The sequence below is a fragment of the Lutra lutra genome, chromosome 1 (assembly GCF_902655055.1).
Source record: "Lutra lutra chromosome 1, mLutLut1.2, whole genome shotgun sequence".
In the NCBI taxonomy this organism is placed as follows: Eukaryota; Metazoa; Chordata; class Mammalia; order Carnivora; family Mustelidae; genus Lutra; species Lutra lutra.
Genome location: NC_062278.1, coordinates 108,837,802 through 108,852,020, shown reverse-complemented (window position 1 = coordinate 108,852,020; position 14,219 = coordinate 108,837,802). Strand labels below are relative to the sequence as shown.

At 36.5% G+C, this 14,219-nt stretch overlaps 1 protein-coding gene across 2 annotated transcripts in view; it reads right to left on the bottom strand.

Moving 5' to 3' along the window:
* VPS8 (VPS8 subunit of CORVET complex) overlaps positions 1–14,219 on the bottom strand; it is a 247,869-nt gene that overhangs the window by 194,984 nt on the left and 38,666 nt on the right. For both annotated transcript variants that reach the window (XM_047732015.1, XM_047732018.1), the window contains 6 exons: positions 11,154–11,324; positions 4,270–4,344; positions 3,348–3,383; positions 1,941–2,031; positions 1,465–1,511; positions 418–507 (listed from right to left, as the gene is read on the bottom strand). In XM_047732015.1, coding sequence (XP_047587971.1) covers positions 418–507; positions 1,465–1,511; positions 1,941–2,031; positions 3,348–3,383; positions 4,270–4,344; positions 11,154–11,324 — 510 coding nt within the window. The remainder of the gene's footprint in view (positions 1–417; positions 508–1,464; positions 1,512–1,940; positions 2,032–3,347; positions 3,384–4,269; positions 4,345–11,153; positions 11,325–14,219) is intronic.

Genomic DNA, 14,219 nt, shown 5'->3' with positions numbered 1-14,219 from the left:
GGTGGTTAACCAATCTGTTGTTGAATCACAGGTGCTCCTAGAACTAAATTTAAACGTTGGTAGTGCACCTCTTCTCCAACCAGCCTAGTTAACAGAAATGTTAGTCATCAGCAAAGTGGCAGCCACTTTAGTAAGGTGTCAGTTCACAGGTCTGCACCCTCACAGACCTATCTTTCCTTCCACAGAGACTAAGTAGCTGATTGCATCAATACTCCGCAACAGTTTCCACATCTGTTCCCATGTGACCTGTTACTTCAAAATGTCATCATTTAGAATGTTGCAAAAGCCCTGAGATAAAGTTCTGAATGCTGAAAAATGTTCAACCAAAACATGAAAGTTCCATTCTCAAGTAACATAAAGGAGCAGTATTAGACCAATTCACAGCAGTGTCTCTCAGAAGCACGTACAAAAGTGTACCTGGAAATGCTGCTCCATCACTTGGATTTTTCCCTGGTCTGGACACTTTTTCAGAGCTCGATCTGCATAGTGGAAGAGGATTTCTACCATCTGTAAGGAAATTAGCCTTGTATAGAAAATCAAAACATATCTCTAATATTTTTCAATATTAATATGTGTGGATCTTCCTAAATAGTACAGAATCAAGCTATATTAAAAATATAATTTAAAATTTTAGCGTCTTTATTTCCCATTATTTTTAACCCCAGACTACTAATTTCTTTCAGGCTTGGGAAACTACTAATTTGCTAATCTCCAGGTTCTGGACCTCAGTGGTAGCTCTGCTGCTCAGGAAATGAAAAACTGAAGTCCAGCTCTTCAGAAATGCTCTGCTGCAGGTGAACACGGATAGAACACAAATCCCTAAAGTATTCTAGCAAATACTGAGAAAACAATTCATGCGTCTGAAGAGTGACCAATTTCTCTTCATGTGTTCTATATGCTTACACTAATTTGGAATATTATTTTTACCAATGCATTTGTACAATTTTTAAAAAAGAGGAATGACTATGTAATAAACAGATTCAACCAAATCAAGATTGGGGAAATAAAGCCAGCATTAAATATTAACATTAACAATTTAATGCTAATTAATAATCATAAAACATTAGCCCTCTCTGCTACCTCAGGCAACACAAACACACATGTAGTATTTCTATTTCTCATAATCACCCGTTTATGAAAACTAACACAAGTTGACTTTCTATGGGCTATAATTAGGCTCAAAAATAATCCACATCCTTGGCTTTCTCCCTACTCTTTTCTGCTGTCTTTTGGCTATTTTACAATTTTATCATCTTCATGAGAGTAAGCAAGAAAAAAAGGAAAGGTGATAAGAAGAAAGTTTAAAACCATTCAGGATGATACCAGGGAATTATAAACTGACTTGTTTTTTATATATTTTCTCCTTGACTGTAGCCATCTACCTAATTATGCCCCCAAATTATTAACTGATACCAAAAGCGAATCTGTACTGTACCCTAGTGAAGGCCCTATTAAAATACTCACCCGATCGGCAACAACAGCCTTGCGCTTACTGGCATCTCCTGATAATCCTGCAGAAAAGCAAAATCCAGCATAAAAACAAACTCCACATCTTCGGGACTGAAACTGTTACGGTCTTTTATTTACAACCTGTGCTCACAACAGACATAACTGTAACAAGCCTAGGTATCAAAATGTTGACTAATCTGCTATAATAAGAGCATCTCCCATCTACTGGACCACATAACATATCAATGTACTTCCTTTTTATTTCAACAGTGAATTTTCCCTACAAAATAATTTAAAAAGCAACATTAAAACTCTATATCCTGTATTTGTCATTAACCTTTCTCACTGGAAGTCTGTTAGGTTTGGAAACCCCTTGTTCATAAAATATTTGAACACTACACTAAAAAGTATTCTGTGAGTGATTATTATTATTATTATTCATTCTCTCTACTCTAAATAATGTATACTATACTGGTATTCTGTTAACTTACCCACTACAGCTTTCGCTTTTCCTTCATGGAAAGACCATGCAAGAGCCAAGGCTTCTGTAAGACAATCTTGTTTGAGGAGATGATCCACTCTCTAAAATGAATAAATGAGAAAAGATAGACCCCTCTGTTTAATCAACTACTAGTTGGAATTCCTATTCTACCTAATACCTTTTCAGAAGTTGTTGCTTAACAGCTAAAATTATTCCAATGACCATTTGACTATCTTTTTTTTTTTTTTTTTACAGATTTTATATTTTATTTGAGAGACAGAGAGAGAGAGAGAGCACGTCCCCCACAAGCAGGGTAGGGAGGGGGAGAGAGGGAATTCCAAGCGGACTCCACACTGAGCACAGAGCCCATCGCAGGGCTCTATCCAGGACACTGAGATCATGACCTCAGCCAAAACCAAGAGTCAGACAGCCAACCAAATGATCCACCCATGCACCCCTGTGACTACCGTATTCCTAAGAAAAATAATTTCTTAAAGCACTGTATAGTACAGTGACTGTACAGACTAAAACAGGCAGCCACAAGGCCTAAAGATGAAAAGAGGAAAAAGCTGGAATGTCACTGTTAACAAAAATGGCTAGTTGTTTATCACAACATTCATTCACTCCCTCCTCTTTAGTAACAAATCCCATGTGTACCTGAGACAGCAATATACCAGCTTAAAGACATTTCTAAGACCCCCTTGTAGCCACTCGGGGCCATGTCCCTAAGCACTGGCCAATGACAGGTAAGTGGAAGTGTTGTCTGGCCTTTCTGGGATGACCTTAAAAGGCAGGGGCCAGCCCTCTCTTCCCTGTCCTCCTGCCTGGAATGTGGACTTAACAGCTAGAGCTCCATCAGCCATACTCGAACATAAAATAACTAGAGATAAGAATTCACACACAAGGTTGGGGGAACAGGATAGTTTACTAAAGACCACAGAGTTGCCACACTAGCCACAGACTCCCTACCTCCAGATTGTTTTTACATAAGAGAGAAATCTTGGGGGCACCTGGGTGGCTCGGTTAAAGCCTCTGCCTTCGGCTCGGGTCATGATCTTGGGGTCCTGGGATAGAGCCCTGCGTTGGGCTTTCTGCTCAGCGGGGAACCTGCTTCCTCCTCTCTCTGCCTTTCTCTCTGCCTACTTGTGATCTCTGTCAAATAAATAAATAAAATATTTAAAAAGAGAGAAATCTTGTTGAAACCACTGTTATTTTAAATTTTCTGATAAACAGCTAAATGTAATCCTCATTTAAAGCCAGTTTTGTCAAATCAAGTACCTAACAGTTACAGTGATTCTGATGTACACTTCTGAAATTAAAAAGCACAAATCCAAATAATCTTTTTCAGCAAGGTCAAAACAAATGTTAAGATACTATCAATTCACAGCCCTAACATGTAAAGTTACTTCGAACTCACCTCTCTCCAGCTTCTCAGCATCATTACATAAACAGACTGGAAAATAAAGAAACCATAATTAAATGATCATCTTTAACAGCCTTGTTTGGGAGACACATTTGTCCCAGTCCCACATCTCATTTTACATCTAAGGAAAAATACTGCATACTAGAGTGAGAGGTATCTACTAAAGGGTTTTTAAGGGCCCACATTAAAGAGTAAATAAAATATTTAACGGTCACTAAGTCTATCATCCAAGGAGTTAATTCCACAGGGAAGGAACAAAGAATGCCCAAATCCCTGTACTAACTTGATAATATTTTGAATTGTAACAATGAAGAAATATTTCTCTAAGTTAAAAAGAAAAAAAAGCAAGGAACAAACTGATATACAAAAAATCTCCTATTCCAATGATTCTATTCTAAGTCAAACACCTCAATGCATTTTAATATACCCTAAGCTGATGATTTAAGCTAAATGGCATCTTAATTATATGACAAATATACATGATAAGGTACCTTCCTGGTCATGAAAACATTAATGTGAAAATTAGGAAAGTATATCCTTGAATCAAGAAAATAAGCATCCTATGATAACCTAAATGAAAGTAAAAACATGTCTAAAAGTAGAGAAAATAAGCTAAAAATCACAACTATATAACTCCTGAAAAGGGAGCCTGCCTGGCTCAGTCAGTTGGAATATGAGACTCTTGATCTTGGGATTGTGAGTTCAAGGCCTGCATTGGCTGTAGAGCTTACTTGTAAGAAAAAAAAATCCCCTTAAAAAAAAAATTACATTTTTTATATATATATCTCCCCTAAAAGTTTTAGATTACTGCTATCAATATTTACTTTACAATGCCCAGTTCTCTTTACCAGAAACCTCCTTAGCCCCAACTATCCTGACACAAACAAATGCCAAGTTACAGAGCAGAGGAGCTTACTTTTGTCCCCAAATAAAAGATCTGACCACCATAGCTACTGATGGATTGATAACAAGCCTTCTCTCCAACCAAAGCCTATAAAAAAAAATAAAAAAAAAAAAAAAGGTAAAAATCACATGCATTAGAAGTCTCATTAAGTTTTAAAGAATGTCAAGTACACAAACTAAAATTTTAGGTCAACATAGTTTTATTCCATAAATTAGTGGGGAAAAAATGTCAGTCAAGTGCCAGTCTGTCAGAGGAAGTAGCAGAAAAGACAAAGCGCAAAAAGTTAATTCCCTGCTTACATATGGTCATTTTACTTTTCAGAATAAGAGAGACATGGGAGGAATATGCCAACTTTCAAAATCTAAAGGGAAACTGTTGCAACCTTCCCATTATTGGAAGACAGACATTCACTGAATAACACGGCCATTTGAAAACGGTACCTCTAAGCTCTTTGAAATCAACATCAACCTGAAACACAAGGAAAAACAGGAAGACAAAGCAGCGTAACATACGGGAGTCAGCCTAGCCCAGCTAAAGAGAAACAAAACCTATCGTGTGATAAATTTGGATTGTGAATTTTGACTCTGCTACTGAAGGTATGACCCTACTCCCAACAACTTTCAAACTTCTGACATTCAGTTATCCCATCTTTGAAAAACCCTGCAGTTTCTGTGGAATTTAACTACGTTAATATTTGTATATGTCCCCAAGTATATAAATGGTCAATAACTGATAACCACAAGAACTGGTAACTTTTCACTATGAAATTTATAAATGTATACAAAGGTGGGGAGAATATATAATGAACACTCTGCAGCCATTAACCAGCCTCATCAATTACAAGATCATCTCCAATCTAGCCCCACCTGTACTCCCACGGACTACCCTATACACAGTATAATTCTGAGATGATTCTCAGATTTTGAGTATTTATAAAAATTCAGTATATGCATAATAAATCAGTCATAACCACAACTGCATTAGTCTACTTTTCAAAATTAACAATATGAAATAAAAATAAAATAAGTAAAAATCCTAAATATGAAATATGCAGTGTTTGGACTGTAAATGGTCTCAAAATATCAAATATTGTTGAGGTTTTTGTTATTTTGTTTTTGCTTTTTCTACATTTCGTGTGTCTAAATCAAGATCCGACCAAGGGCCACATTATCGGAGCTGGCTGATAGGTCTCTTAACGCTCTTTTAAGTTTATCCATCTCACTCCTTTATTTTCCTTGAAATTTACTGCTGAGAAACTGGATACTTTTCTCATAGTTTCTTACTATCTAGATTTTGCTAACTGCATCCACATGGAATCTTTTAACATGTTCCTCCACCTTCCATATTTTCTCTAGAAGAAGCCTGATCAGAATCAGGGTCGTTTGCTTTGATTTTGGTTCGATTTTTTGGCAATATTACTGTAAGTACGATGTTAGCTATAAGATTTTTATAGATGCCCTTGTTTATATGACTGAAAAAATTCCTTTTTATTCCTAATTTGCTGAGTTTTCTCAGGGATGGATATTGAACTCTACCAAATGCTTTTTGTTTGTCTTGAGATGATAATTAGGGCTCTTCGTTAATAATCAACTAATATGGTAAATTATACAGATTCTGAATGCTAAACCAACCTGGCATGCCTTGGAAAAACAGCATGTGACCATAATCTATTACTTTTTATATATGCTGTTTTCTATTTGCTAATATTTTAAGTATTTTTGTTTCTATGCTTATGAGAACATTAGTCTGTAGTGTTCTTTATTGTAGTATCTTTGTCTGATTTTATTATCAGAGTTAATCTAGTCTTATAAAAAGTTATGTGGGGGCACCTGGGTGGCTCAGTGGGTTAAAGCCTCTGCCTTACAGCTCAGGTCATGATCCCAGGGTCCTGGGATAGAGCCCCTCATCAGGCTCTCTGCTCAGTAGGGAGCCAGTTTCCCGCCCCCTCTCTCTCTCGCCCGCCTCTCTGCCTCCTTGTGATCTCTGTCAAATAAAAAAAATCTTTAAAAGAACAAAAAAAGTTAATGTGGTCCCTTTTTGAAAAAATTTCTGTCTATAACCATTATTTTTTCCCCCCTTACATAACAGACCTCATTAGTAAAGCTATCTGGGCCTGGAGCTTTCCTATAGAAAAATCAATCTATTTCTGTAACTGCTGCACAGTCACTTAGATTCTCTAGTACTTGTTGAGTCAGCTTTGGTAATTCGTGTATTCCAAGGAATTTGTCCATTTCATCTAAAGTTGTTGAATTTATTGGCATAAAGTTATGCACATCTTTTAATATCTATAGACTCCCCAGTGAGGAGACCTCTCCCATTCCTGATACCGGTAATTGTGTCTTCTCTTTTTCTTGATTAATATCATTAGAGGTTTACCAATTTTATTTCTCTTTCAAAGAACCGGCTTTTGATTTCTTTGATTTTCTGTCTGTCCATTTTCTATTTAATTGATTTTTATACACCTTTTTATTTTTCCTTCAATCTACTTTAACTTTGCTCTTTTTCTATTTCCTTAATTAAGACAGAAGGGCACTGATTTGAGATCTTCTTCTTTTCTAATTAAGTATTTAATGCTGTCAGTTACCCTTAAAAAACTGATTTAACTGTAGACTACATATTTTGGTAAGTTGTATTTTCATTCAGTTTAGAATATATTCCAATTTCCTCTAAGACGTCTTCTTTGACTCATTGGTTATTTATAAAACAGTTGTTTAATTTCTAAATATTTGGGTTTTTTCCAGATTTACCCTGATGATTCCTTGAACAATTTATGGACATTTGTTTTACAGCCTAGCATATCACCTATATTGGTGCAGATACCACATGCTCTTGAACAAAGTTTGTAATCTGCTTTCCTTCAGAGGAATATTCTATAAATGTCACTTAGGTCAGTTGGTCAGTAGTGTTTAAGTCTTCTGTGCCCTTAGATTTTCTGTCTACTAATTCTAATAACGACAGACGGGTTTTGTTGGGTTTTGTGTAATTGTGGCTTTACTGGTTTCTTTCAGTTCTGTCAGTGTTTGCTTCATGTATACTGGAGGTCTGACACGGAGTACTTAAAACTTTAAAGTTCTTATGTCTTCTTGTAACCCCTTTTTATCAATCTGAAATTTGTTTATATCTCTGACAATATTTCCTACTCTGAAATCTAGCGATTATGATTCAAGTTAGCATGGTATGTCTTTTTCCATCATCTTACTTTTACTATGTCTTTATACTCAATGTGTTTTGTAGACAGCATAGAATTGGTTCTTGCTTTTCTTTATACAGTCTGACAATCTCTGCCTTTTATTTTTATATTTTTATTTTATCTTATTTTTATTAACATATAATGTAGTATTTGCCCCAGGGGTACAGGTCTGTGAATCGTCAGGCTTACACACTTCCCAGCACTCACCATAGCACATACCCTCCCCAATGTCCATAACAATCTCTGCCTTTTAATTGAAATATTTGGACTATTTATACTTCCTATAATTAGTGATATGGTTGGGTTTGGATTTATTATCTTATTAACTGTTTTTTCTACTTGTCTATTCCCTTTTTTATGCTTCACTGAATTTGATATTTTTTAACATCTCGTTTTGTCACTACTATTAACTTATTTAGTTACACCACTTCTTTTTCAGTAACTGTTCTAGTATTCACAATATGTAACTTTAACTTATCTCCTTGTACATTTAAATATTACACAATTTGATGTATAATGTAAATCTGTACAATGATATACTTCTACGCCCCATTCCCTGCTGCTATATATTACTTTCGTCATTCACACAACTACTTCTACATTATCATAAACATTACAACATATTATTTTTGTTTTAAATAGTCAATAGCTCTTGTTATATAACAGTACTGGGGTATAATTTATATACCACAAAATTCACTCATTAAATGTAAAACTTAGCAATTTTTAATAAATTTACAGTTGCCCAATCATCACCAAAATCCAGTTTGAGAACATTCCCATCACTCCACAGAGATTCCTTGTTCTCATTTCTAGTCAACCTTCATTCCTACTCCCAGTCTCGAGTAACCACTAATCTATATCTACGTCCATAAACTTGGCTTTCTTGGACATCTCACAGAATCAAACAATCTTTCTCTATGGCTTCTTCCACTTAACATAGTATTTTTGAAAAGGTTCATCCATGTTGTAGCATGTGTCAGTAGTTCATCCTCTTCACTGCAGAAAAGTAGTCTATTACATGGCTAGGTCACTTTTTGTTTACCCATTAACCAAGTGGTGGACGTCTGGAAGGTTTCCATTTCCAGCTATTATGAATAACATTGCTATGAACATTTGTGAACAAGTGTTTGCGTGGGCGTATGTTTTCACTTCTCTTGGGTATATACCTAGGAGCAGAACTGCTCAAATGAATACTGCTCAAATGAATATGTTCAACATTCAGAGGAACCTCTAAAATGTTTTCCACAGCAACTGCACCATTTCCCACCAGCGGTATGTCACAGTCCCAGTTTTTCCACATCTTCACTAACACCTGAGACTGTCTGCCTTTTGAGTTACACAGTCAGTCTGCTTGGTGAGAAGTGCTCGCTCACTGCGGTTTAGAGTTGCATTTCCCTGATGATGAATGACGTTTGAACATCTTGGCTATGCTTGTTGGCCATGTGTCTATCTTTGGAGATTACTCCAAAGCTCCAAAGTAATGAGAGTTGTTTCTGATGAGAGATCCGCTCTCATACTTACTGCTGTTCCTCGGCATTTAATGTGACTTTTCTCTGTGGCTGCTTTAATATTTTTCTCTGTGTCACTCATTTTGATCAATCTATATATGGTTTCCTTTATTTTACCTGTGCTTGGGTTCACCGAGCTTCTTGAAAATTTGTGTTTATAGTTTGGATAAGTTTTGGGCCACTATTTCTTCCTTTCTTTTTCTCCCTCCTTTTCTTCAGAGACTCCAAATGCCCATATATTAGGCTACCCAATGCTGTCTCACAGGTCATAAATATTTTAATTATTTTTTCTGTGTTTTATTTTGGGTAGATTCTATTGCTCTATCTTCAAGTTCACTAATGTTTTTTCCTCCTCTACTCTGACATTAATCCCATCCAGGGCATTTTTCATCTCAAGCACTAATAATTTTTATCTCTAGAAGTTAGATTTGCATCTTCTTTAGTATCTTCCATGTCCCTACTTAACTTTTTGGACCTATGGACTATGGTTGTAATAACTGTTATGTCCTTATCTGCTAATTCTGTTTCAGGTTTAAGTCAGTTTTGATTGATTTTTGTTCTCACTATAATTGTGCTTTTCTTCTTCTTTACATGCCTCATAATCTGACTGCATGGCAGACACTATGAATTTTACCTTGTTGGGTTCTGGAAATTTCTGTATCCTTAATATTCCTGTGCTTTGTTTTGTGGGATAGTTAAGTTACTTGGAAACAGTTTGATTCTTTCCGGTCTTATTTTTAAGAATTGTAGTGGGGACCAGAACAGTGTTTACTGTGGTCTTAATTACTCCCCACTACAGAGGCAAGATGGTCCTGAGTATTCTACCCAGTGTCCTATAGACCATTAAGTTTTCCTTCTGGCTGGTATAAACAAGCCAATGCGAGCACTGGTTATAGTTCCTTCTCAATCTATCAAATAATTCTTTCCCTGGCCTCGGGTAGGATCAGCATTTGCTGATCAGTAGTCTGCTGAATAACCAAGGGGAACCATAGGTATAGTGCTTGCTCTCTTCTCCAGTATCCGGTCCTGCAAACTCAACCCACCATAGTCTTCCCACAGTCTCAGCTCATGAAGTCCTTTAGGCTCCAACTGGGTTCCACTCCCCTGAGCTATAGCCTGGAAACTCTCTCTAGGGCTCTGTCACTTGTTTCCCATTTTGTCAGGGACCGCTGTCCTTCATTGCCTGATGTCCAGTATTCTGAAAAGTTTTTTTTTTTTCCTTCTATACAGGAGAGTAAATCCAGTGCCCATTATTCCATGTTGGCCAAAACTGCAAGTTCAAAGTCTAACACCATTTCTAATAACCATTCAGACACAAGAAAATATCTAAGTATGGGAGAATAATTAGTCTTCAGTGAATTCTACTGCATTACCATTTCTTATTATAGATTGTCTTGGTTTCTAAATTCTGTGGCTGGAAGACCCTTTCATATTTAAACTCTGAAGTTCTAATATCTCAGGGAGATTTGAATAATGGCTGCATATCACACCATAGGTGCTCATTAAATATGAACACCATTACTATTTTTTTTTTCAAAAAATTACCCAGGAAAGCCTCTAGATGTCCCTCTTACAAATTAATGGTTTATGAAATCACAATTTGAAGAAATTTGGCTGCAAACTATTTGTGTAAATTGCTAAAGGCCATTATCGTGGTTGCTTAAGATATAGTAAAATAAATACTAAGGTAATACTCATGTGTCTTCCTTCTCTCCAGATTCCTACATTTCATCTATCCCCTATTCTTAAAGAATCTTCTTTCTTTCTTTCTCTCAAAGCCATCTTGATCTTTTAATGCCCTTAGCCACCATACCTGCTTGGGCCTTTACCAATCACCCAAGTCAGTCTACCTATCTCTGCCATTCATCCCTCAAATCTATCAGGCTTACTGCCACCACATTAAATGTTCTAAAATATTCTGCTTGTACAATTTCTTTCCCATAAATTTTCAACTGCATTTCATTATTTTAGTATAAAAGTTAAAATTCTTTGGTATTAAATCAGTCACATTTCTGAAGAAAAGATAACAGGAATTACTGTTTTAGTTCACATTCCTGAATACTTATAAACACATCCATATCCACCTCAATCTAGACAGCAAGATAACTAACTTCTCAGAGTTCCGATTTCTAAAACAAACAACAATAAAATACCAAGATTATCAAAGGAATTCTAAGATAATGAATTACCCTTACCAGTGCCTGGCTAACATTTCCTCCAGTGGCCAGGGATTTGAAATGGCTGCTGTTATAGACCAGCTGAACTTCTGAGATCTCCACTGTTTCCAGTTCTTCTTGAGTCTGTCGATCAATCACATGCAACTTCTCCACGCTGTCCAAGAGCACAACTGTGCGTGAGTTTATCCACTGCAAATCAAGCACACCACAAAAAAAAAAGGTGAGGCCCATCCTACACCATCATTCAGGACAAAAAGAAAGCCTGGCCACTCAGTTAAATTATATGGAGGATTTTATCCATTTAGTAACTTGATGACAACAAAATCAGAGCAAGAACTACTTGATGACAGTAGTGGCTAGACAGTACTGGATAACAGTGCATAACACAGTAATGAGTTCTGACAGTGTTAAAATGACCCATAGCATTTAAAAAGGTAACTAGGAAGGGAGCCTGGGTGGTTCACCTGGTTAAGCGCCTGACTCTCAGCATCAGGAGACCAAGCCCTGTGAGCTCCCCTGAGCTTTAATAGATATATTAGAGTATATATTAGTTTTAGTAAAATTCTTTAAATCGTACACTGGCACAAATGAATTAAACAGAATGACAAACTATGCATTTCTCATGTTTTTGACATTAATTAAAGTGCAAATAAACCTCATAAACCTATGTGGTCAAGTAATTGTTAGCATTTACATAATACATATTTTAAAACAGAAGCATTCTAAAATATGTATTTTTTTTAAAACCTCCCTACCAATTACGGGAGAGCTCCTTGCTTTTCCCTCTCTCCATATTCCAAATTTTCTTTAATAAGTACTATTATAATTTTAGAGTTAATGACATAATAATATTAAAAATCTTCTGAAGGATGCCATTTTGATAAATTTCTTGGGTTTTATAGGTCTTTTCTTTTTTTTTTTTTTTAAGATTTTTTTTATTTGCGAGTCAGAGAGTGTGTGCATGTGAGTAGGAGGAGGGATGGTGGGAGAGAGTCTTCAAGCAGACTCCCAGTGAGTGTGGAGCTGACACAGGGCTCAATCTCATGACCCATGAGATCATGACCTGAGCTGAAACCAAGAGGTGGATACCCAACCAACCGAGTCACCCAGGCACCTGTACGATTTCTTTCAAAAAAACTTAAAAAAAAAAAAAAATTCAATCCCTCTTCAGGAAATAAGTGAAATTTTAAAATCTGCCCAATTTAGGGGGTGCCTGGGTGGCTCAGTCATTAAGCGGCTGCCTTCGGCTTGGGTCATGATCCCAGCCAGGGTCCTGGGCTCAAGCCCCGCATCGGGCTCTCCGCTCAGTGGGAAGCCTGCTTCTCCCTCTCACTCTGCTTGTGTTCCCTCTCTCTTTGTGTCTCTGTCAAATAAATAAAAAATAAAATAAAATAAAATCTTTAAAATCTGCTCAATTAGAATTTTAAATTAGCCAGAACAAAGTGCTTCTCCTGTACTTTCTCTCGCCGGCATTCAAGTTGTTTTATTTATGACCTACTCCATGTCATCAAGAATTATTTGCATAATACTATATCAAAAACAACCAAGTTAAAATGGATCACTTTTAACATAAGTGAAAATACACTCTTATCACTATAAAGGAAGGGTTTTTGTTCTGTTTTTCCTGCCAAAATTTCTCTCTCAGAAAACAGGGAGTTTGATGCTCAAATCATTTACAAAGGACTCTTATAAGGTGCTCTTTTGATTATTTTAAAAAACAAAGTATCATTTAGGAGACACATTACTGGCCTTATACAACCTTAGTCAGTACTAGTTTGTAGATGCTACCAAAGGCCACCTAGTTTAAAAAAGAGAATGACCAACGTTCTTAGCAGGTGTAGCAATTTTTCCTAAGATTAGACCCTCACAATTGCAACTGCTGACACTGTTGTAAATGAGCCTTTTAATGGTAATTTATAAAGCAATGCAGTTACTGTCATGTCATGGAAAAGCCACAGGACAGATGAAAACACCTACTACCCTACTGTGGGGAGAACAGCTACTTGTGGTTGAGGGAAAACTTTCCAGGGACAGAATCTTATGCAGGTTTTAAGAGTGCTGTGTCTCAAACATCTTCAACAGAAGTAATTATGATGAATTCTAGGAAGCTGTGTTAGATAATCCAAAAGGAGTCCTGATGATGACAAAGGCACTGATGTCTTATATTCATGAGAAGAGTTTGAAAAAAACATTTTGTGAAATATATGAATGGAAACAAAGTATTGTGTCTAAATCCACAGTCTATCTGTGAGATTAAAAGGCAATGTGCAACTAAATTAATAAATTGTATATTATAAAGAAAAGATCCATTTCATCTACATCTTAAAATGTTACATATTATTAAGTTAGAGGAAAAACTTTTAGCCAACTTCTTAGAAAAATGAGGCTCTGTCTCTTATTTAGGGTTGCCTATATCCATGCATATATAGAATGTTTCACTGGATATTGACACGCCAAAAGCATTAATGACACCCAGAAATACTATAATTACACTATTTGCAAAGTTGACACACAACTTGAAAAAGAAAAAAAACTTGATACAAAAAGAAATATTTTTTAAACCAAAAAGTTGCTTAAAATGGAAATGTATGGTGGAGAGAAAATTCTGCAGTTTTTAGCCGTGAAGAAAAAGAATGAAGTACATAAACTCCTGAACTAATGAAGATAAGCTCAGAAGTACAAAAGTATGTTTACAAAGAAAGCCGGGCAATGATCCTCAAGAAACCCACCCAAATTCTTCTGAACTCCCCTTTGAACTAATCAGGACATCAAAGAAAACTTTTCCTGACCCTGCCACACTGTTCAGCAGGACATAGGCTGAAAGGCAATTAAAAGTAAGGTGGCACCAGGGCATCTGGATAGCTCAGTGAGTTAAATGTGTTGATTTCGGCTCAGGTCGTGAACTCAGAGTTGTGAGATCAAGCCCCACGTGGGGCTCCCTGCTGGGCATGGAGCCTGGCTAAGATTCTCTCTCCCTCAGCCCTCCCTCCTATCTCTACCTCTTCCCCCACTGGGAAAAAAAAAAAAAAAAGTAATATGGGATTACACTGAACTCAGACTCCATTACTTTGGTCCCTATTTTAC